This window comes from Mercurialis annua, linkage group LG1-X (assembly GCF_937616625.2).
Source record: "Mercurialis annua linkage group LG1-X, ddMerAnnu1.2, whole genome shotgun sequence".
NCBI lineage: Eukaryota > Viridiplantae > Streptophyta > Magnoliopsida > Malpighiales > Euphorbiaceae > Mercurialis > Mercurialis annua.
Genome location: NC_065570.1, coordinates 56,097,042 through 56,119,295, shown reverse-complemented (window position 1 = coordinate 56,119,295; position 22,254 = coordinate 56,097,042). Strand labels below are relative to the sequence as shown.

The 22,254-nt window shown below is 30.3% G+C and overlaps 1 protein-coding gene across 1 annotated transcript; it reads right to left on the bottom strand.

The window, feature by feature from the left end:
- Positions 1–9,427: 9,427 nt before the first annotated feature.
- Positions 9,428–12,099, bottom strand: LOC126684493 (patatin-like protein 2). The gene is made up of 6 exons (XM_050379487.2): positions 11,827–12,099; positions 11,564–11,745; positions 11,297–11,483; positions 11,027–11,188; positions 10,467–10,942; positions 9,428–9,642 (listed from the first exon to the last, which is right to left on the bottom strand). Exons 1-6 carry the CDS (start codon positions 12,010–12,012, stop codon positions 9,552–9,554), a joined length of 1,284 nt encoding a protein of 427 aa, XP_050235444.1. The 5' UTR covers positions 12,013–12,099; the 3' UTR covers positions 9,428–9,551.
- Between the last annotated feature and the right edge of the window lie 10,155 nt (positions 12,100–22,254).

Here is a 22,254-nt window from a genome sequence, read left to right as displayed (position 1 = left end):
TTGTATCCAATTTTAGGTTTTTATATTTCATCCCTACCCAAAAGCATTAAATTGTACTCTTTTCATTTGAAAAAGAGTTTAAAACATACTTTTTTCTATTTTAAAAAATACAAATAAATCCTTAAAATTAAAAAATAATCAAATATATCCAAATAATTAATTAATTTTTTTAATTTTATAAAATTTTATAAAATTAAAAAAAAATCATTATTATTTTTAATTTTTTTCGGAAATATTTTTAATTTTTTTAATTTTATAAAATAATAAAAAAAAATAAAAAAAATTCGGAAATACTTTTGAAAAAAATTAAAAAAAATTATTATTATTTTTAATTTTTTGAAGAAGATGGTATTTTTGTACTATTAATAACATTAATATCTAATTAGTATATAAGTTAAAAATGAAGGATTGTTTTATACTCTTTTTCAAATGAAAAGAGTACAATTTAATGTTTTTGGGTAGAGATGAAACATAAAAACTCAAAATTGGGTACAAACGGTGTTTTTACAAGATCAGGGTATAAACGAAAAAAAAGTGTAAGGTGGGGGTTTTTTAAGGAATTAAGCCATAGAGTAAATATAACTTCACTATACATGCAACTTGCAAGATTTTTTAATACTCGGCAGTAGTCATGAACAATGATTTCAAACCCGGACTGGACCGGCCGGTTGAACCGGTTTAACCGGGAACCGGAGGCCAGTCCGGTCCGATTCTTCATTAAAACCCGGATTTCCGGTTCAACCTCTTTGAACCGGAAATACCCGTTGAAACCCGGAAAACCGGGAAACCGGTTGGACCTTTAAAATCGGTTTTTATCTGTTCAGTGGGAAAATAAATTCCAGTTTATAAAAATAAAAAGACAAAGATATAATGATGCAAGAAATTGGTGATGCGGCACAACAAGAAAAATGGGAATTGATGATCATGATTGATGTATTCTTCCAATCTTCTATTATTGATTGCCAAAGGATGTATTTCAAAAAATTTGCTGCCGCCATGCTTTTGTAAAAAGTTATCAAAAGGAATATAAAACCCTAATAGTGTAAGTTGTTTAAGTACATGAAGTTTGAAGGGCCTGGATATTGATTATAAAGCCCACATATTCATTAAGAGTCCAAAATAAATTTGAGTGACACTATTTCCAGAGCTAAAATTGCTAGGAAAAGAGCAGTTTTTTTAAATTTGACAGATCTACCCTTAATCAAATCTAAATCTATTCTTTTCTTCCTATTCTATTTCCCCCCCAAAATACCTAACTAATTAAATTAGAGTGATTCTATCTTTTCTTGTAAATATTTTTCGAATCACCCTCTGCCTCTGCTGCCCATTTCTTAAAATTCATTGATTTTTTAATTTTTCCATAGAAAATAAAGTCTGCCGAAACCATTAATCCAAATTGCCCATCACGAGTCTGGTGTTAAGCATAAGCCCAAACCTTCATCCTTCTATGTTTTCATATATTTATGAAGCATTGATTAAACTTTAATAATTCCAGGAAACCACGAAATGATTGAACATAAAACTAGTAAAAAACGCAACACAAAAATAAAAAAAAAAACGTTTCAGATTTAGAAATGGATAGCATATAAAGAGAGGCTCAAAAAAGGGTGCAGAAAAGAAATGTTAATTATTCTATTTAAATTAGTTAGGTTATTTTTGAAGAAGAAGAAAAAAATTAAAGAACAAGAAGTTGACTAATATTTAAATAAGGATAATATTGTCAAATTAAAAAATATTGCTCTTTCCCTAGTAAATTTAGCTCTGGAAATATCGTCACCCTTTCTTTTGCCCATTTATTTTTTAAATATATTACTGTGCATAGCTATTCATTTATTTATTATTCAAACGGTTCAACCAGCGGTTCAACCGGTTGAACCGGTTGAACCTTTAACCAGTGACCTCACCGGGTCTGTCGCCGGTCCGGGTTTGAAAACATTGGTCATGAATATTTGACTCCTTCGGAAATTTGGGGTCTTTCAATATTCGTAGGTTTTTTCTAAGAGTAAATTATTATAATTAAGCCCCTCCACGTATGTTATAATTTACTGTGTGGTACCTTTTATTTCAAAACCAAACAATTTGCATCTCACTTTTAATTCTGATAATAATTACGGATTTCTGTTAATTCCGTTAACTATTTGGTATTCACTTTCAAACGATTTGATACCTCACATTTAATTATATTAACGATTTGGTACTTGACTTTCAATTATGTTAACGATTTGATATCATATTTTCAAACGATTTGACAACTCATTTTTAATTCTGTTAACGATTTGGTGTCCAGATTTAACATAAGGTTGTAATTGTTTGTAAAATTAAAAATAAAATAGCAAATCGTTTAATTTTCAAATATGAAGTAACTAACTGTGAATTATGACATGTATGAAGGGCCTCGTTTAATTTGTTTTTTTTTTTTAATCTAAAGTATTGTGTGTTTTACCTTGTGGAAGAAGTGGTTTATTTTCTAGCTCTTTTAGTTTAGATTGTTTGATTTTTCAATTATTTCAAAATTTATTCACTTTGTTTCAATAATATTATTCGTTATCACACAGTTTAAAAAAATAAGATTAATATTATAATTTTTTCTATTTTTCCTGCTATATCTTATTTAATGTAGTAATTAATTTGCATCTTCTTACACATTTCAATCAAATAGCAATAAAATCTACTCTCTTCGTTTTTATTTAGTTGTCGCTTTTAAATAAATTGCTAATATTAAAAAAGTGTTTATTTTGTCTTAAATTACAAACATAAAAACTAGTATAACCCTATTTATAAACTCCACTCCTGAAAAATTTAGTTTTAAAAATATAGTTATTAATCCACTATTTATCTTTGAAAATTAAACTGCCATTTATAGAAGTAATTTATAAAGACGATTAAATTTGGAATACTATTGTAAAGTCTTATAAAAAATCCTAAAGTGATAATAAATATATAGATAAAAATATTTGCCTAAAACGACAACTAAAAAAATAAAGGGAATAGCTTATTAGTGGATTCTAAATAGAGGTGATATACAAAATTATTCTTGAAAAGACAATGAATTTATATATCTATAAATTTAAGGCTAAATTTATTTTGAGGTCCCTAAACTATATATTTTTTGCCAGTTTAATCTATCATCTTATAATTATCTTTGCCAAATATACCCTTGACATTTGGAGTTTAATCTATCATCTTATAATTATCATCTTATAATTATCTTTGCCAAATCTTACTCCGCTTGTATGAATCTTGCAATTCTTTTTGAAAAAACATTTATGACACCAAATCTACAACTGTGTGGTGGACCAAACAATTGAACATCACAATAGATCACGTCAGTAGTGTCTGAATATTTTCAAATCGACATTTTTATTAATCTAATATATAAATTTTTAATAAATTCCGTTAATTTTATCTTTTAGCATATCAATGATTGGAAAAAGGTTAAAATATATTTAAATAAAAATTGAATATATATTTATCGTAAATTATAAAATTAAAGATCAATTTGTCATAAATTATTATTAAATATATATTTATTGTTTTAATAAATTATGTGATATAAAAAAAATCACCTAAATTTTTTCTGATCCTTATAACCGCTCATAAGTATAATAGTGAAATGAATTGAACTGTAATAGTGAAGATGAAATCGGTCGCCATTAATTATGGTTTTTGCTATTCGCCGCCCCTTTTTACTTAGCACCGCACAGGCGAAAGACATTTTTACCCCTTTAGCAAAATTTCAAAAAAAAAAGTTCTCTCAACTCATTCGAACACACTCGAACAACTATGTAAAAAGTCGAGTAAAATGACGGATAACGAGTATAATTCGTCGGAAAACGAGTACCGACAGTCGGAAACAATATGTTCCGGCTTTTTCGAGATAAAAAATAATTTTTAATTTTTTTTTTCTGTTTTTCCGGCGTCCCCTCCGCCTGAAAAGGGGACGTCCGGCGTCCCCTCCAGAGGAGAGGACGCCGGAAAGCGGCGTCCCCTCCTCTGGAGAGGACGTGGATTCCCACGTCCTCTCCTGAAGAGGGGACGTCGTTCGTCCTCTCTTCAGGAGAGGACGTGGAAAATCCACGTCCTCTCCAGAGGAGGGGACGTGGATTTCCCACGTCCTCTCCTGAGGAGGGGACGAACGACGTCCCCTCTTCAGGAGAGGACGTGGGCAATCCACGTCCTCTCCAGAGGAGGGGACGCCGCTTTCCGGCGTCCACTCCTCTGGAGGGGACGTGAAATGTAAACGTCCCTCCTTAAAAAAATTTAAAAAAATTATTTATTTCGAGTTTTTTTTAAAAAAAATATTTATCGGGGGTTGTTTCCGAACGTCGATACTCGTTATCCGATGAATTGTACTCGTTGTTCGTCATTTTAATCGATTTTTTACGTATTTGTTCGAATGTATTCGAATGAGTTGAGAGAACTTTTTTTTTAAAAATTTTGCTAAAAGGGATCTTTTGCCTGTGCGGTGGTAAGTAAAACCGGGCGGTGTTTAGCAATCCAGTTAATTAATCCCTAAAAGGATATATACTCTGATGCACGTCATTAACTTCCGCTACAATGCCCCTCTCCTGAAGCTATTTTTTTAAATTCATCAAATTTTATTAATTAAACTGAATACAAAACAATTATATTTATAAAAAATTTAAAAAAATTTAAAAATTAAATCTAATAACCTGACATAGAACATATATTTTGCACTAACACGTGTAATATTTAATTCGTAAATTTAGTTAAGAAAACAAAAAAAAATAGATTATCAAATATTTAACAAAGAAAATACAGCCTTCATCAAAACGTCTTCATCACACGCAAGCCGATTTTTGATATCAAATAGTCATGACATCCAATTCAACCACCTGGAAAAAAAAAGTTCATAAAAAGCTCTTTATAAAAAAAGGACAAATAAACCTTTTATAAAGAAGAAGCAAATAAAATTATCATAAATAAAGACAGACAATAAAACAAAACATGCCCGCACGGGTTTGGTCTAGTGGTCTAAGTCTCAGCAATCTGGGCGCCAAAGGTTGTGGGTTCGAACCCCGGCTACGCCCTTTCTTAATATGGAGTGGTTGAGGTTGGATTACTAGCCATTATAGCTCGGAATTACCAGGTATGTGGGCTTGCGGGCGGTCCACATCCCGGGGTTTGACAATGATATTGAGTTTCGGCTCAGTAGAGTGAGTCCTCGTCACCAAAAAAAAATAAAACAAAACATTCAAAAGAAATTATCATAGCCCATAAATAAATTTGTCTTTATGTTGAAAGGTATTGATCCATCTTTAATTCTTGATTCGCATCAATTGAATTTAATATTATATCTCGTCGATAAATTTTAACCAATATCAAATTAAGAAAATGAAAATTCTTTAGCTATTTATTATATTTAATGAACATAAAATGATAAAAAAAATAGGGTTTTTGACACTTTTGTGTCTACGAGGCACAAAAATTCCATTTTTGTGCCTCCTACCACCGGCCCGCTATCTCAGATAGCGGGCTGCACTAATTTTGTACCAGCCCGCCATATGAGATGGCGGGCTGGTAGCTAATTACGGGGATTAACTTAATCCCCGTAATTAGCACCAGCCCGCCATCTCATATGGCGGGCTGGTACTGATCCCCAATCATTGGGGATCAGCCCAATGATTGGGGAGAGAGTAATTTACTCTCTCCCCAATCATTTGAAGCTGATTGGGCAATAATTGCCCAATCAGTTATTTTTTTAAAAAAAAAAATTATTTAACTAAAATAGTTTGACTTAATAACGGTTTTATAATTTATGTATAGAGTAATAATCATAAAAAATTATAGTAAGAAAAAATTTCATTTAAAACGGCGCAGAAAATGCGATATGGACTTTTTAAATGAGACATATAAAAATGGAATATGTTCCTTATTAAACGGGACAGAAGGAGTATATATAACTAATTAAATTTTAAAAAAATAATTTTTTTAATTTTCATTTTGATAACATTTAATTTGTTAAGTTTATGTATCTTTCTTGAATGAGATCTAGATAAAAAAATTATAAATTAAATTTAAAATAAATTTGTATTAGATTGATAGGAAGAAAAAAATTACTAAAATTAATAGATTTGAAATTTGATAATATACTGAATTGGATTTAGGTTTTAACTTTATTAAAATCTTTAATAATATATTATATTTTATTTAAAGTCAAAGTAATCATATCATTAAAATAAATAGTTTCAGTATAATGTTTGAACAATTAAAAAATCAGATATAGAATAAGCCATCTTAACAAGTATTTGAGCAATTAAATTTGTTGATTTGATAGCAAACATCAATCTAATATTCATCAATTAAAAATATAAAATATGCAATTTTTAACTGACAAACTAAAAATAAACGTACCTTTTTTTTATAAAATGCTTAAGAATAAAAAAAGTAATCAATATCTATAGCTCAAATGGTACGTGCGCTGGACAATATTTTAATAAAATCTTAGGACTATTCTTCTACAAGCGTTAAAATTTATTAGTTAAATAATTTTTTTTTTAAAAAAAATAACTGATTGGGCAATTATTGCCCAATCAGCTTCAAATGATTGGGGAGAGAGTAAATTACTCTCTCCCCAATCATTGGGCTGATCCCCAATGATTGGGGATCAGTACCAGCCCGCCATATGAGATGGCGGGCTGGTGCTAATTACGGGGATTAAGTTAATCCCCGTAATTAGCTACCAGCCCGCCATCTCATATGGCGGGCTGGTACAAAATTAGTGCAGCCCGCTATCTGAGATAGCGGGCCGGTGGTAGGAGGCACAAAAATGGAATTTTTGTGCCTCCTAGACACAAAAGTGTCAAAAACCCAAAAAAATATGGTCAAAGGCAAAACTAATCAATTAACGGCAGCCAAAAAAATAAATCAATTAAGGTTTTAAAATTGAGAGAAAAAAGAAAAGGAAGAGAATATTGAAGTTCAATCGCTCAATAAGCTATCCCCTATTTACAGAGTTACGTGATAAGAGAACTAGATTGACTCCATAAGAAACTCCTTTCGAAATCTTAATTTCTCTGTAAAAATAATTTTTCTTTAATGTCCAGATTAGTGGTTTTAAATTTTTTAATCAAAAACTTAAAATATAATTTAAATTTGTAAAGGATTTTTGATTCTTCAAAATTATAAAAGTTAAAACAAAAAAAATAAAAAAATAAAAGCTAAAAAATAAAAATAAAAAAAGTGAAAACCATACTACATATGTGTCAGTAATTGGAAAAATGAGAAGGAGCTGAGTGAGGTAGTTTAGTTTGTTTTTGTTTCCCTTGCTAGGTAGAGCTGGCCACGGTTCATAACCTGTCGGCTTGGGTTCGGAACTATCGGGTCATGATTAAAAAAAAAATAGAAACGGCCTAAAATGACAGTTCAGATCCGGTTCAAACCCGGACGGTTCCGGTTTCGAGTTCGGGGCGGTCCGGAAAAAAAATTGATAGTAAAATTAAAATTTAATTACTAAAAGTTGAAAAGTATAATTTAAAAATAAAATAATATATATAATATAACTTTAAAAATATAAAATATATTAAAATTAAATAAATTTTATCCACATGTTCGATCCTTGAACCGTCGGTTCCGATCCGGAACAACCGGTTCACGGTTCAAAAAATATAGAACCAGTCCGGAACTGTTCTTTCGACAGTTCTGGGCCGATTTTAGTCTGATTCCGAATTTAACTGGTTATGGGCCGGGTTTGATCGGGCCGGTTCACGAACTGATCCGGCCCATGTCGAGCTCTAGTGCAAGGTGTTTATTTTTTATTTTTCATCAAAACAAAATAACATTTTTGAAATTCCAAGTATACGAATTTTCTTTAGTTTATGTCTATTAAAATTTCATTCTTAATCTTTTTTTTATTTTCCTTTAAAATAGATCAAATGTTAGGATTTAACTTTTGATTTATTACTCCTTCCGTCCCGTTTAAGAAGTCTCATATTCTATTTTGAAATGTCACATTTAAAAAGTTTCATTACTATTTTTAGAATATTTTTCCATTGAATACCCCATTTCAACCTTATTTTAGTTATTTTAAAAGAGTTCTATGGAAAATTCCACTATCATTAATAGGGGCAAAATATGAAAAAACATGAAAAGACAAGAATAATTAATATTTTCTTAATCTGTGCGTAAAGTAAAATGGGACTTCTAAAGTGGAACGGAGGGAGTATTTTTTATTAGATAATTTCCTAAAATGCACTCGTTCTATATCTTTTTTTCTTCTTTATAGAAATATACAAGATAGAAACTATTACAATTCTAATATATGACGTATATAAAATATGTACAGATATATAAATATTTTATAAATTTTATGTCATTCACGCCGTTTATATTTTGATACATCGCGTAAAAATCTCGTCATCATGACGTTACGATGCCGCAGCCGACGCTACTGATGTTTTTGGCCTTTTCTTACAAATTTCAAGTCCTTCTTCATAAATTTTTTAATATTACAATATTTTTGTATCCATCATGGATAGAATCTAAAGGTCTTGGACCTCCCTCCTAATCAATTGAGTTAGGAGGACATTGATTATTCTCTAAAAAATATATTTTTCGAAAGAAAAAAAATGTAATGACCTGGACCACCCGGCAAAATAAGAGTTTTCTTTTGTTTTTTATTAGACGATCCATTGAATCAATGGCAACATAATACAATATATTCTTTCCGTCCCACTTTAATTGACGAAATAATTAAATTACAATAGCGAATACAAACTAATAAATGATATATAAAATTATCTCTATCCTATTCTATTGGTAATGGAGCTAATCAATGCTATTAGCAAGTTAGTCAATTTTCATTAAATATTCACCATTTTTCTATAAAAAGTTTAATTTTAAATGAGGGTAAAGATAGAAAAATAAAAGATAAAATTAGAGTTATGTTAGTTTTGTCAATTAAAATGGACACCAAAAACACTATGTCAATCAGGGGCGGAACCAGCCTTATGGCTGAGGTAGCGACCGCCCCTGTAATTTTTTTTTTTTAACAAAAACACCCTTGAACTTTTTTTTTTGGAAAAAATATAGTAATTTTTATGTATTTCGCCCCCTCAAAATAAAATTTGTATGATTTCGTCCCCCCATTTCACAAAAGCTAGTTCCGCCCCTGATGTCAATTAGAGTGGGACGGAGGGAGTAGATATTATTACGATAAATTATTACGTAAACTTATTCTACCACGTCATCTGTATATTGAGTCAATCACATTATAACACAATATTAATTAAATGATTTATTATAATATCACTATTAAAAAGTGTAAAAAAACTAACAAACAAAATAACAATAATGTCATCATTTTAATGAGGGTTATGTTTAGTTTACAGATGACGTGATAGACTACGTTTATGTAATAATTTCCCGTGTTATTACATCGCTAGTTATAAAAATGGAAACTCGGACGAATATCAATGAAAAATAGATACGAAGACTCGGACTTGTAATTCTCTAAATCACCATTAAGCACAAAACAATCGGCAATCTAAGTGTAAATTTTAAAGAATCGAATTCTTTAGCAGGATTGGAATTTAATCAGATGTTTCTCTCGGAGCAACAGCTTTTCCATGCGGTGACCTGGCTTCACGAAGCAGCTTCTCCCTCGACAATATTTTAGCCAACCTACAGATTAAATTAACCAAAACCCAAGAGGGACAAAAGTGTCAAATCGCTTACACATAGAACGCTATTGTCGCATAAAATGAAAATAATTTAGAATAAAATTTTCCTACAACTAATTCCTACAACCATTAATATGTTAGTCATTGATTGGCCTTTTTTAATATATTTATCATATCTATAAAGTTATTTTTTTAATTCCTATATTTTACATAAAATATATCCACATAATTTATAACTTCTAAAATTACAAATTGGACAATAATATGATTATTTATTTCCAATTAATAATAATTCCCTATATTTTAGTTTTTTTTAGACAATAGCGTTGCATATAATAAAATGATAGTTAGAATGAAATTAAAAAAATAAAAGTAACAAAGATTATTAAATTAGTTAACTAAAAAATTTTATCAAAATTTTTTTTAAAAAATATTATATTATTTTAGATAACATATATTTCATCCATTTTTATTTTTTAAAATTATGATAAGTTACACTTAAATAATTTTAGATAATTGTTACAATAGTAAATTAAAATTTAAACTATATTATTATTAATATATGAGTTAATTTTCATTAATTTAATCTTTCATTCATGATAAAATGTTAATAAAAATTATAGTTTTAGAAATATTATTTGGAAAAATAAAAAAATAAAATTACTCTATATAATTAAAATTCAACTTTCAATAAAATATAGGAACTAAAAATATAATTTTATAGATATATTAAATATATTGAAATAGCCTAATGAATAGATGACATGTCAATGGTTGTAGGAGTTTCGTTGTAAGAAAATTTTATCCAATAATTTATCAACTTACTTTATAAGAGCATGTTCATTTGTAGCCTTATATGCTGGTTCAAAGGCGCCAGTGTCCAAATTAACCCTCGCCACTCGTTTTTTTAGCAACTCTTCACCGACTTTGACGAGATTATTTAAGTTTTCCTCCGTCGCAATATCTACTGAAGACAGATTTCCAGTTAACGTATCTTCTTGAATCCGAATGTAATTTTCTTCAGAGTGAAGAGCCTGAAAAACAGTGGAGATGTGAAAATCAACCATATCGCTGCTGGCCTGCATGAACGCATCAATCAACGGAGTGGAATGTTCACTGGTTAACCATCCCAGCAATCCCCATTTAGCCACATCACTCGCATCAAATTTTTCTTCACATTTTGCTGAACCGGTTCCTAAGGATAGAACCAAGAATCGGGTATAGTCTGTTGGCTTTATAGGGAAGAAATCAGGATTAGCCCGGTTGATTTCTTTCATCACAGCATTCATAGCCACCAAAGCCTGGAAATTGCATTTGATGAGTTACAAAAAATACAAACTAAAATAGATCATTAATTAAGTTTTCATCTCAGATGATCATATTACCGGATTATTAGCGGCCACGCTACCATCAATAAGATCGAATTCCCTCACTTTTTCAGTGGAATCAACGGTTTCAAATTTATGAGCAGGAAGATAAGTCGGAGCGGCTGAAGTTGCAATGCATATATCCGATAGAAGAGCATTCAAGCTTGGGTTCTTCTTCACCTGAACCGCGAATGAAAAAAACAAATCCATTGAAAATTAAAATCATAACTTTTCGAAAAACTGAATGGGAAAATCGATCGATGAAGATGTATGTTTCAGTATATAAACCTCGTAGCTGGAGAAGACAGTAGGCTGAAGGCGTTTAATATCAAACGTTGGGATGACGACATTTGTCAATGTCTGATCTAACCGTACATCTCCTAGTTTCTCCCTCACAATTTCGCGTAAATATTTACCATCATATTTTGGTCCTCTCAAAGACCTGACCAGATTCGTCGCAGGAGCAAAAGCAGACCTGTTTTGATAAATAATCCTATAATTAATTAGCAATTCGTGTAACTTAACAGAATATATAATATAATATCAGATATTTACGTGTCTTGAGGAAAGATTTTGGGGCAGTGTTCGAGATAGAATGTATTAATATCTTTAGCAGCAAACAATGGGCGATTTTGTTCATTCGGAATAGTGAGCATAGCAGTGACAATACCCCCGGTGCTAGTTCCAGTAATCACATCGAAATAATCTGCCAATCTTGCATCCTCACCGTCCAGTTTCTGCGCAAACATCGCACACAAAAATCAATTAATACCAAAGTAAAAAATTGATGATCATCATAATATGCAGAAAAATGAAACCTGAATCTCAGACTCCAAGAAAGCGAGAATTGTTCCGGGTATAAGTCCTCTAATTCCGCCTCCATCGATGCTAAGAATGGTGACCAAGTTCCCGAAAGTTGGAGGCTGCAGAGGTGATCTTGGTGTGGATGCTGTTGATTTTTGGGAATCCTGTTGCTTCAGGGACCGGCTAGATATCGATAACATGATGTACAACTGAAGATAAGATGCAATAAATGAGAGACAGAGCTGTGTTGTACTGATTGGTTTGTGTCTAAGGGAATTTGATGCTATGCATTATTTATAGAGTTATTGTAACTTCACTATAAATGCAAGAATTTGAATACTCAGCAATAGTCAATATTTTGACTCTTTCAAATATTTGGCGTCTTTGAATATTCTTAGCTTTAATTAATCTGAAATTATTGTTTGTTTTAGCTTGTGGAATAAGTAATTTCTTTTTAATTTAGATTATGTGATTTTTTTTTCAATTTTATATAATTTATTCATTATTATATATAATCAGATTTGTGCTGGAACTGGAAGAAGTTAGAAATTTCAGGTTCTTCCAAACTGATATTCGAAAGTAAAAAGAAAAAAAATAAAATAAATCATAATTATTTAATCAAGTTGTGTATAAGTGGACCAATAGATGTTCATATTTGTTGTGATAATTAGCATTTCCTATCAAATACTTTTCAGTAATTTGAATTCCAGCTTTGAACAGGGAAATTTCAGGAATGTGAGAATGCCACGGAATTTTTAAATTGTAATTTTATTATAATAAAATATTTTCTATTAATAAGTTTTCATTTTTGTCAAAACTAGTTTAAATGGTCTAGTAACATTAGATATTTACAGTTTTACATGACATGTAAAACCATTATTTTTCTCTAAATTGTAAAAAAAAAACAAAAACTGTTTTAACTTTTTCTTCCTTCTTTCTATCTGTTCAAATTTACATGTTGTGTGATTTGTTTGTGTGATTAATAGGATTAAAAGAAAAATCATTTATCACGTAAATATCGACATCACTGTAAAATAAGTTGATTTTCATAAGGAAAAAAAGTTCATTTTAATGGAAATGCAAATTATTAATGGAAAGTATTTTATTGGTTTAAAACTAATATTTTAGTATATTATTATTTATTCAAAAAAAAGTATATTATTATTTTTAATTAAATTTTAGATACCGCGAAAGGAAAAGAGAAAAAAGTCCTAATATCATTAGTGAAAAATTTATACATGACTATAATATCATATTTAGTTAAGATTTTAATTTAAATGAATTTGAATATAAATTAATTTTAAAAAATTAAATAAGTTGTTTGAATTATTTATCTTTTACTATTAATGTAAATTCTATATAACTTTTCTATGTTTTGCATACAAACTCTTAATAATTGTGAAGAATTTTGGTAATACATATATATATAATGGCCTGTTATGCTGTATATAAATTATATTTAGCAGGATTGTAACCAAGAAAGGTTATGGAGTATTCTCAATGGTTGAATTGTTTAAAATGATAATTAGTTGATAATGAATGGTCAAACTTTAACTTTTACCCGTAACACAACCTAGTAAAATTGAAAGATGTATAGATTCGCCTCAAGGTATGATTTTATATAATTTATCCATGCCAAGTCATCACTCCACTTGTATGAATTCTGTAATTTGATATACACTCCCGTTCTATAATTAAAAAAATGACAATTTTTTTTGAAATGCAAAATTAAAAATATCATTAATAATATATTTTTTCAATAATATTTTTAAAATAAATTTTAAATTTATTCTAGTTAGTAAAAACTATTAGTATTAGTCCATAATTAGTAATATTCATAAAAATAAGTAACTATCAAAAACTTAGATAAAAATATTTAAAATATAACTAAAAGACAAAAAAAATACATTATACAACAACTGAAAATAGAAATATCCTATAATTATAAGACTGCAAGAGTATATAAAAATATTTACAACGCCAAATTTAATGGGATATAGAAGATATAAAATATATTAAATAGGAAATATATAAATAGAATTTGTGCCTTTTTAAAGGGGACATGAAAAAGTAATGCATACGAAAAGATTGAAAAAGCAATACACCGCAACCATTGTGCTATGTCATTCGTGCACAAACTAATAATTACATTAATTATGTAGAATTTTTAATGATTAGAAAAATAAATAATAATTAAAAGATTTCATATCGCAAATACCCATTAACTTGTTGTAAATATGACATAGTATGAGATAAACAATTGATTATTGAATTTAACAATTAAATAAGGAATGAAGGATCAATTCACCTCCTCAACTTGCCATGAAATATCAAATGGATTATTTTTAAGCAAAAAAGACCAAACAGACCCGCAACTTGTCACTTTCGTATTAAAGACACCCCTATGAGAATGAATTTCTTAATTTCATTTCATTAACTTAATTAATCATAATTAATTCTAATATAATCTCTAATTATCACCTAATTGAAACACTAATTAATCAAAACTCTAAATTTTAATCCCGCCACCACCCTCTTACACTCCAGTCACTGCCACCTTTTCCCTCTCACATTCCGACCGGCCACCACGGTTCGTCTTCTTCAGAAGACGAACAGTGGTGCTCGTCTTCTCCACTAATAGAGAAGACGCAACTCGTATCTTCTTCATTAATGGAGAAGACCAGAGCAATTCATCTTTCTCAATGGAGAAGACGAGCATCACGGTTCTTCTTCTCCATTGGAGTAGACAAACCGTAGTAGCCGGCCGGAGTGTGAGAGGGAGAAGGCGGCGGTGGCCGGAGGACGAGAGGCCGGCGGCAGGACTAAAAATTTAGGATGAATTGAGGGTTATAATTAAAATTTTAAAATGATTAAGTGTCCGTTTGAATAATGAACTAAATATAAGGGTATTTTAAAATGTTATTAGTGGAGAGTGAAACATATTTGAGGGGTGCAACTGAGTAAGGTCTGGAGAAGGGCTTTTTTGATACGAAAGTGAGAAGCTACAAATCTGTTTGATTTTTTTCGTTTGAAATGACTCATTTGATATTTTATGCCAAATTAAAGGGTGAATTGATTTTTTGGTTCATTAAATAAGTGACATATGGTTTTGAATATTATTGCATTTATTGTTTCTAGAATCTCTACCTGAAATTCAACTCCGGTGGCATTTTTATGATTAGTAATTTAATTACGAGTATAAATTAATCAAATAAATCATATAAAATCGCTAGGCCACATCTAAAACTGCGAATTAAGAACCCAAAACTGAATGTACAAATGGAATTAGCAACTTAAAAATAAAAATAATTGACTGCTACGTTGACTGTATGGCTCAAGACTCCGTTCTTGAAACTGTTCAAACTGCAAAAACTGCAAATCAAGAGAAAATAGAGACGGAGGCTGCTGATGCAGCTTAGGTGTGTATCGATGGGTCGGTCTGGTGCAGCTTAGGTGGAGTATATTTCTTTTATAATCGAACTGAAATAATATATTGGTTGGAATTGTTTCTTTTAGTTAACCGAATAACCGGATATTATTAAAATTAATTATTAATAAAAATATTAATGTTAGTATTAATTTGTAATCAATATACAACTTCAGGGTATTAATATTTAAATCCTAAAAAAATAGAAAACTACCTTACATATTTAAAAAAATTATAAAAATACATTATGTATATATATTCAGTAATAATGTCGGTTCGGTTAATTTAAAAATTACATACTGAAAACCGAACCGAATTGACCAAAACTTTTAAATTATTAATTCTAACCAAACTAAATTAGTCAAAAACCAAACTAAATTAAAATTTCAATCTGATTCGATCTGATATTTCGGTTTTACTTAAATAATGCACACTCTAGATATAGTTTAAAGGCATGTTGGATTCATTTTTGTTTAAGAATAATATTTCATAAAAATAGAATTAGCTCATCTCCAACTATAAATTTTATCTTTATTTTTAAAAAAATATTTCCATCACATTTTTTTTTATAATACCACTGTTAATGATGATCAAAATCACAAATAATATAAATTGAGGGGCAAATTGCCATTAAGAGGGCAATTAACTTACAAATTGAAGGGTGAATTGTCAAATTGGGATTAAATGACTGTAATCACCAACTCATTTATGGTACAGATCTAAATTTAAAAGTATAAAAAATTAATATAATTATAATATAATTATTATTATTTTTTAATAGCAAACTCGTTTAGTTAAGTTTGGGCTCACGAGCCTCAATAATTGATACTCGAACTCGGCTCGAGAAGCAGCTCGAATAGCTCGAATTCAGCTCGGCTCAAATTTTTTGAATCGATTTTGAGCATTTTTCGAGTTGATCTAAATAATTCACGAGTAGCCCCACTCATTTACACTTCTATGAGTAAGAATGGCACCAGCCGCGCACCACCATTGTCTGTACCTATGAGACTAATTAATGGAGATTCTTGATTCAAGGCGGATGCGGATTGGGATTCCCTCAAGTTCATTTTGAATTTGAGGGAGTCATGTTCACGATCTACACCGTTCATTACAAAATGAACGGTGTAGATTAAAAAGGCATAATTTTAATCAAATTAATTTATACTGTTCATTTTATAATGAACGGTGTAGATCGTGAACATGACCCCCTCAAGTTCAAATGAACTTGAGGGAATCCCAATCCGGCGGATGTCCATAAAATTCAGAAAAGTTTCGTCTGTGATCCTATTAGCAAAATTCACTTAGCTTTAAGAATAATAAAATAGAAATTGAAGAAAAAACTTATAAATGAACCGACATATATGTGAAATCCAACGGCTATCAAACAGCTTATAATAATTGCTTTTGTTTATTTTATTTATCTTTAAGTTTTAGCTTTTCTATTTTTTCAATATTTTTAAAATTAAATATTTTACAATGTATTCATTGAAAGAACTGTTATCAAATGCTAAAATTTATATGGGCAAAATAATTTTATCTATCCATAACTACAAGTGAAATGATAGAAATATTATATAGAAAACTTAGCAATCTATTTTATTAATTTTACGAGTATTAACAATTAATTCTAATATATATAAAAAATAAAGAGTCAAATAAATAAAAATATTAATATTTTAAATTATTTTTGTGACAAATTAATAAATATTTAGAGAGATATTTTATAAACTTCCTATAAAATAATATTTTTTTAAATGATAATGTATAAGATTCTTAAAATAAAATAGATAATTATTTAAAAATAAATAAAAAAATTTAATCTAGTTATAATTGTTAGGATTCACAAAATTGAGATAACAAACTCTCGAAGTTATTTCTTACAAATATTTTTATGATATTTTAAAAAAAATCCATAACAAATTACAAAAATCTGGCAAGAAATCAAAATTTCTCGAGGTTAGGAAAAAAATATTTACAAAAGTACTTGATTAAAAAACACAGGAAACATTAGAAACCACAAGTAAATTAAAATTAAATCGGTTTAATTTTAATTAATTTCAGTATTAGTATGCCAAAAATACATCAAAAAACACTGAAAAATACAAAAGCACTTAAAAAACACTTAAAAATACCTAATAAACACTTAAATATACACCAAAGAAAAAATTGAAAATACACTAAAAACAAAAAACACTTGATACAATAATAAAAACACTTATAAAACGCTCAAAATACGGTCAACAAAAATTAATAGTCCACTGATCAACATGTTGATCACTTGTTGACCGTATGTTGATCATGTGTTGACCAACTGTTCACCGCAAGTTGACCAAAAAAATTCCAGCCAAATCCAAGCGACCGGTCACCAGACTTTAGCGGCTTATTTCTTGTGTTTTTAGTCTTTTCCAATAATATTTTTGTAAATAAAAAGTATAAAATTAGTAAAGTCTGAGTATAATTTTTAAAATTTTGAGGTATTTTTAAAAATAATTATTTTTTAAAAAAATAACAACCGGTGTACTTTTCTCTATTTTTATCAATTTAGGCAAATTAAATATTTTATTTTGTATATAATAAAAATTAGAACTATAAATTTTTATTCAAGTGACATGTATATGGTGCATGGGCATGACTCACAAGATTTTGGAAGAGTCTTTCCAAAGGCGCAGAAATGCCCCTACGCAATTATAATAGATGATCAAAAGAATAAGGCCAAATAATCAATATTTTTAAAACAGGATCGGAGCGGAAACCGGTTTTGTCGGAGATTCATAGTTCAATCGGTTTAAATGGATTCAACCGGATTTTTTAATTTTAATAAATATACTTTTTTAAAATTAAAAATATATAGTATTATAAAAAAATATGATAAAATATACTCCCTCCGGTCCATAATATTTGTCGCATTTGAGAAATTCTTTTGGTCCATAATATTTACCATGTTATAATATTAAGAGAGCATTAATTTCTATTTTTCCATGTTTGCCCCTCATTAATTTATTGAAAGAATACAAATAAATGTAAACAAGTTTCAATGTAGGGTTAATTTAGTAAAAGTGTTTACAAATTAAGACATATTAATTGTTTTCTTAATTCTTGTGCTAAAGCTAAATGCGACAAATATTATGGACCGGAGGGAGTATATATATAATACTATTTTTTAGATTTTTTTATGTAAAAGTTAAAATATAATTATAAATAATTAATGTTTTAGAGTATATAGAATAATTATTATATATGAGAAATAAACATTAATTTTAATAAATATATTATGTGAAATATAATAATAAAAAATAAATATTTAAAAATATGTAGTATAATTAATTTGTGTTAGAGAAAAAAAAGTGTTGTATATGAAAGAGAAAATATGAGTTATTATAAGAGAGAGAAAACTGTGGAAAAGAGAGAAAAATATATATGTATGAGAGAACAAAAAGTAAAGTGTGAGTAAAAAGTAAAATGTGCGTAAGGAAAAAAAATGAACCCATGAGATCTAGACATGTGTAAAAAGGGACCACATAAGTATTTTTTTGGACAAAAAAATACTTTTTAATATAATATTTTGAAAATCGGATCTGGCCGGTTTCGGTCAAAAACCGGATTTTTCCGGTTCAATCCAGTTTTTGACCGATTTTTAGAAAAATTGACCTTTGTATATAACCGGACCGGACAGAGGTCCGGTTCCCGTTTAATCCGGTCGGACCGGCCGGTCTGGTCCGGTTTTGATAACATTGCAAATAATTAAAAAAAAATTCATATCTATCAACAAAATTTTATAAAGTCCAAATCTTTTAATTTCATCCGATTTATCCTGAAACGCATGATTTCGTTTCAATTTTATTCGACTCTCAATTTTCAATTGATTTTGCATATATGGCGCTTATGTGGCGCTGACAAGTCATGTCACACGTTTGACACCTTGGCGACTACAAGGTACAAATAAGTTGTTAAATTTTTTTCAAAAAATATTTACACCCTCAAATTTTAAATCGTTTCAACTTAACTTTTAAAATTTAATTAAAAAATAATTCAATCAAATCTAAATAATTTTATTAAAAATAATTCATTCGTTTTATAATACTTTTATCATAGTCCACTACCGATACCGTTTTTCGGCCGTCTCAATTTTTTCCAGTCGCCCCCTTTCGACACTACCGGTAGAAAAAAAAATTATAGCTATTGTTCTTCCCATGAAAAAAGCTGACCATTCTTCCCATGAAAAAACAACATTTGTTTTTACCAAATGGGAAGGACGATATATTCTTCCTATTTGGAAAGAACAAATCTGTTCTTTCCATTTTGAGAAGAATACATCTGTTCATGTACACCAAATGGGAAGGACGATATATTCAAAATGGGAAGGACGATATATTCTTCTGCTATATATATTTGAAGTTAGATTGTATTAAGATAACGTCGAAGTACATTCAGCAAATCAATTGATTTAAGATTTTAGAAATTAACTAAGTTTAACAATTGATCTATTTGAAAATAATAATAATAATAAATCAGAAATATAATGATGTAGTTTTAATGATAAATTTAAAAAGTTCAAGCGTTAAAATCCGTTTATGTTTTTAGAACTTTCGTTTTTAAAATGTCCAATTCGAAACATATTTTAGAAAAAACAACAGCAATCCTAATTTACCAAAAAGTTTGAATATCAAGTACAAACAAACGCACGCTGGACAATCTAATTCTAAGTAATGATCAATATACTCATACAATAAAAAAAACATCATCAAAATAAACCAAAAAACAAACGAATTTTCATAGTGTGATAATTTTTATTTTAAAAAACAACTAAACCATCTCCTCTTTAGATAGTTGCTCTTTCTAAAGCAAAATCAATTTTAGTGTTTCAATTGGAGGTGGCAAATAATGATTTTTTGGCCTTTGGTGAAAATTCATAGTTTTTTCTACCGTATATTTATAAATTTTATGTGTGTTTTTAATATAATGGTCCATCATATAAATTGTGTTTTGATAGTATATCAATAAAAAATTATTATAAAAACGTAAATGGTGCTTGATAGTTTTTAACATTTATATTCTAGTCAATTATCTATATCATTAAGCCTCGTTTGGTTGGGAGTAACTTTCCGAAAAATAGCAAATTTTTCTTACTTGATTCAACATGTTACTTCCTGATGAATCACCAAACTAAATCCGAGCTGTAACGACCTGCACACCACAAGCAGACAGAGGTCAGAAAGAACTCCGGTGGGGGTCACCGGACGTTCACTCCGACGCTCAAGTAAGATTTGAGGTAAAGGAAGAAGAAGAAGAGAAAAGAGAGTGCTTAGAGTAGAGAAAAAGAAATTACCTAGGGTTTGTCCTTAAACCCTCTATTTATAGTTAGGGTTTAAGGACAAACCTGCCTTGCTGGCAGGCTGTGAGCCCAGTGGTCCCAGAAATCAGTTATGCTGACGTGGTAGAATATCCCTGCGGGAGGCACGGGTTGTTAGGTGTGTCAGAGGGAACATTCCTCACGTACCTGTCAGAAGATCTTCTGTGGTCCCAGGATCTGGTACACGAGTGAGCGCTCTCGGGCAAGACCTCGGAGCCCGGATATCTTGGGAGTCAAGTTATCATGGTTCCTGTATCTGAGAGCAGCTCAGAGCTCGGACCAGATGGTCCAGTCTTTCGGGCTCAGGAGCTCGGAGCTCGGCTTAGGTCTGAATTGGACATACTTCAGAGCTCGGGTAAGATTCTTGGTCCGACCTTATCAGACGTGATTGTCTCGGATGATGTTTGAATTCCCATCGATCCGGTGACCCCCCAAGTCATGTGTTCTATGATTTCAAGAAGGTCGGACATTGTTACTCGGTCAGTGAAATGCTTGACTTAGTGATGTTTGTTCCTGGCGAGGTTGCTTCGCCCCTACTAGATGTGCTACGTTATCACTAGTCCCCCCCCAGTGTGTCGGATATTTATGTCCGAGATGGTAGTGTTATCCGGGTTATGGAGTCACGTGATCCTTGGCGTGTTTGTTCTGTTTATGGATGGTCTCTGACACCGGGCTGCTTGTCGGAGAGATAGGTGAGCTAAGATGGCTGTGTGAAAGGACGTGACTGTCGAGATGTCTTTTCTGACAGCTGTTGTAGCCGTTGTCCTATGTGGCGGTTGCTTGTTGTCTACGCTGGGTCCACGTGTCTAGCAGTTAAGGCGTGAGCGCTTTCCCAGGGGACGTTTTGAGTGGGAAGAGAGAGAAAATTAAAGGCGTGTCCTTTCAATTTCCCTCTCTTTTCAGTTATAAATTTAATTTTTCAAAAACTGAGAAACTTTTTACATTCTCTCTAAGTTCGTCGTTTTTTCCAGTTTTTGCTCTGTGAAAGGTCTCTGCTCTTCGTCTTCTCCAGATTTCCTTGTTTCTCTGAGTTTGAAAAAGTTTCTGCTTTCATTTCTCGTTGTTGGAGAGACTGTACTGGTTCTGTTTACTGAAGTGTCATCGCTGCTTTTTGCTTCTTCTGCCAAGGGGTAATCTGCACTCAGTTTCTTCTTCAAGGATTCCCTGTGCTATATACAAGTAAGTATTTCCGAGTTTTTGTTTTAGTTCTTTGTTTTCTTCAGTTTGAATACGTGTTTGAATTTTTGATTTCTGCCTTTGTAATTTTGATTTTGGATTTCTGAATCATAGAGAGAAAGAACTCCCATTGCGTTTTGTGGTCTGTTGATTTTCAAAAATGGATGAAACTTGTTCGTGTTTGCCTTGTTTTATGTATTTTAGTACTGTGACTTGCTAGATCTTTTGTTGTTGATTTCCAGAAATTGAAATGCCTTGTTGTGTTTGAGTTTGTGTTTTGGTTTGAGCGATGAATTTCCAGAAAGTCTGGAAATTCATCGTGATGTTCTTCATGTTCTGATGGTTTCACCCTTTAGGAACTCTGTCTTTGATCCATAATTTCGACTCTGCTATAAGTTTATCTAGTTTTTCTGTTTGAAACTTGTCTCATCCGAGCTGGTTTCTGTGTCTATAGGTATGTCGGGTGAAACCTTAGATCATGAGGAAGGG

Excerpts from the sequence above, each read along its gene's own strand:
- LOC126684493 (XM_050379487.2), bottom strand. The coding sequence starts at position 12,012 with ATGTTATCGATATCTAGCCGGTCCCTGAAGCAACAGGATTCCCAAAAA. Across the intron at positions 11,189-11,296 it reads CTGTCTTCTCCAGCTACGAG|GTGAAGAAGAACCCAAGCTT; the intron begins GTTTATATACTG and ends TTCGCGGTTCAG. Across the intron at positions 9,643-10,466 it reads AATGAACATGCTCTTATAAA|GTTGGCTAAAATATTGTCGA; the intron begins GTAAGTTGATAA and ends TTTAATCTGTAG.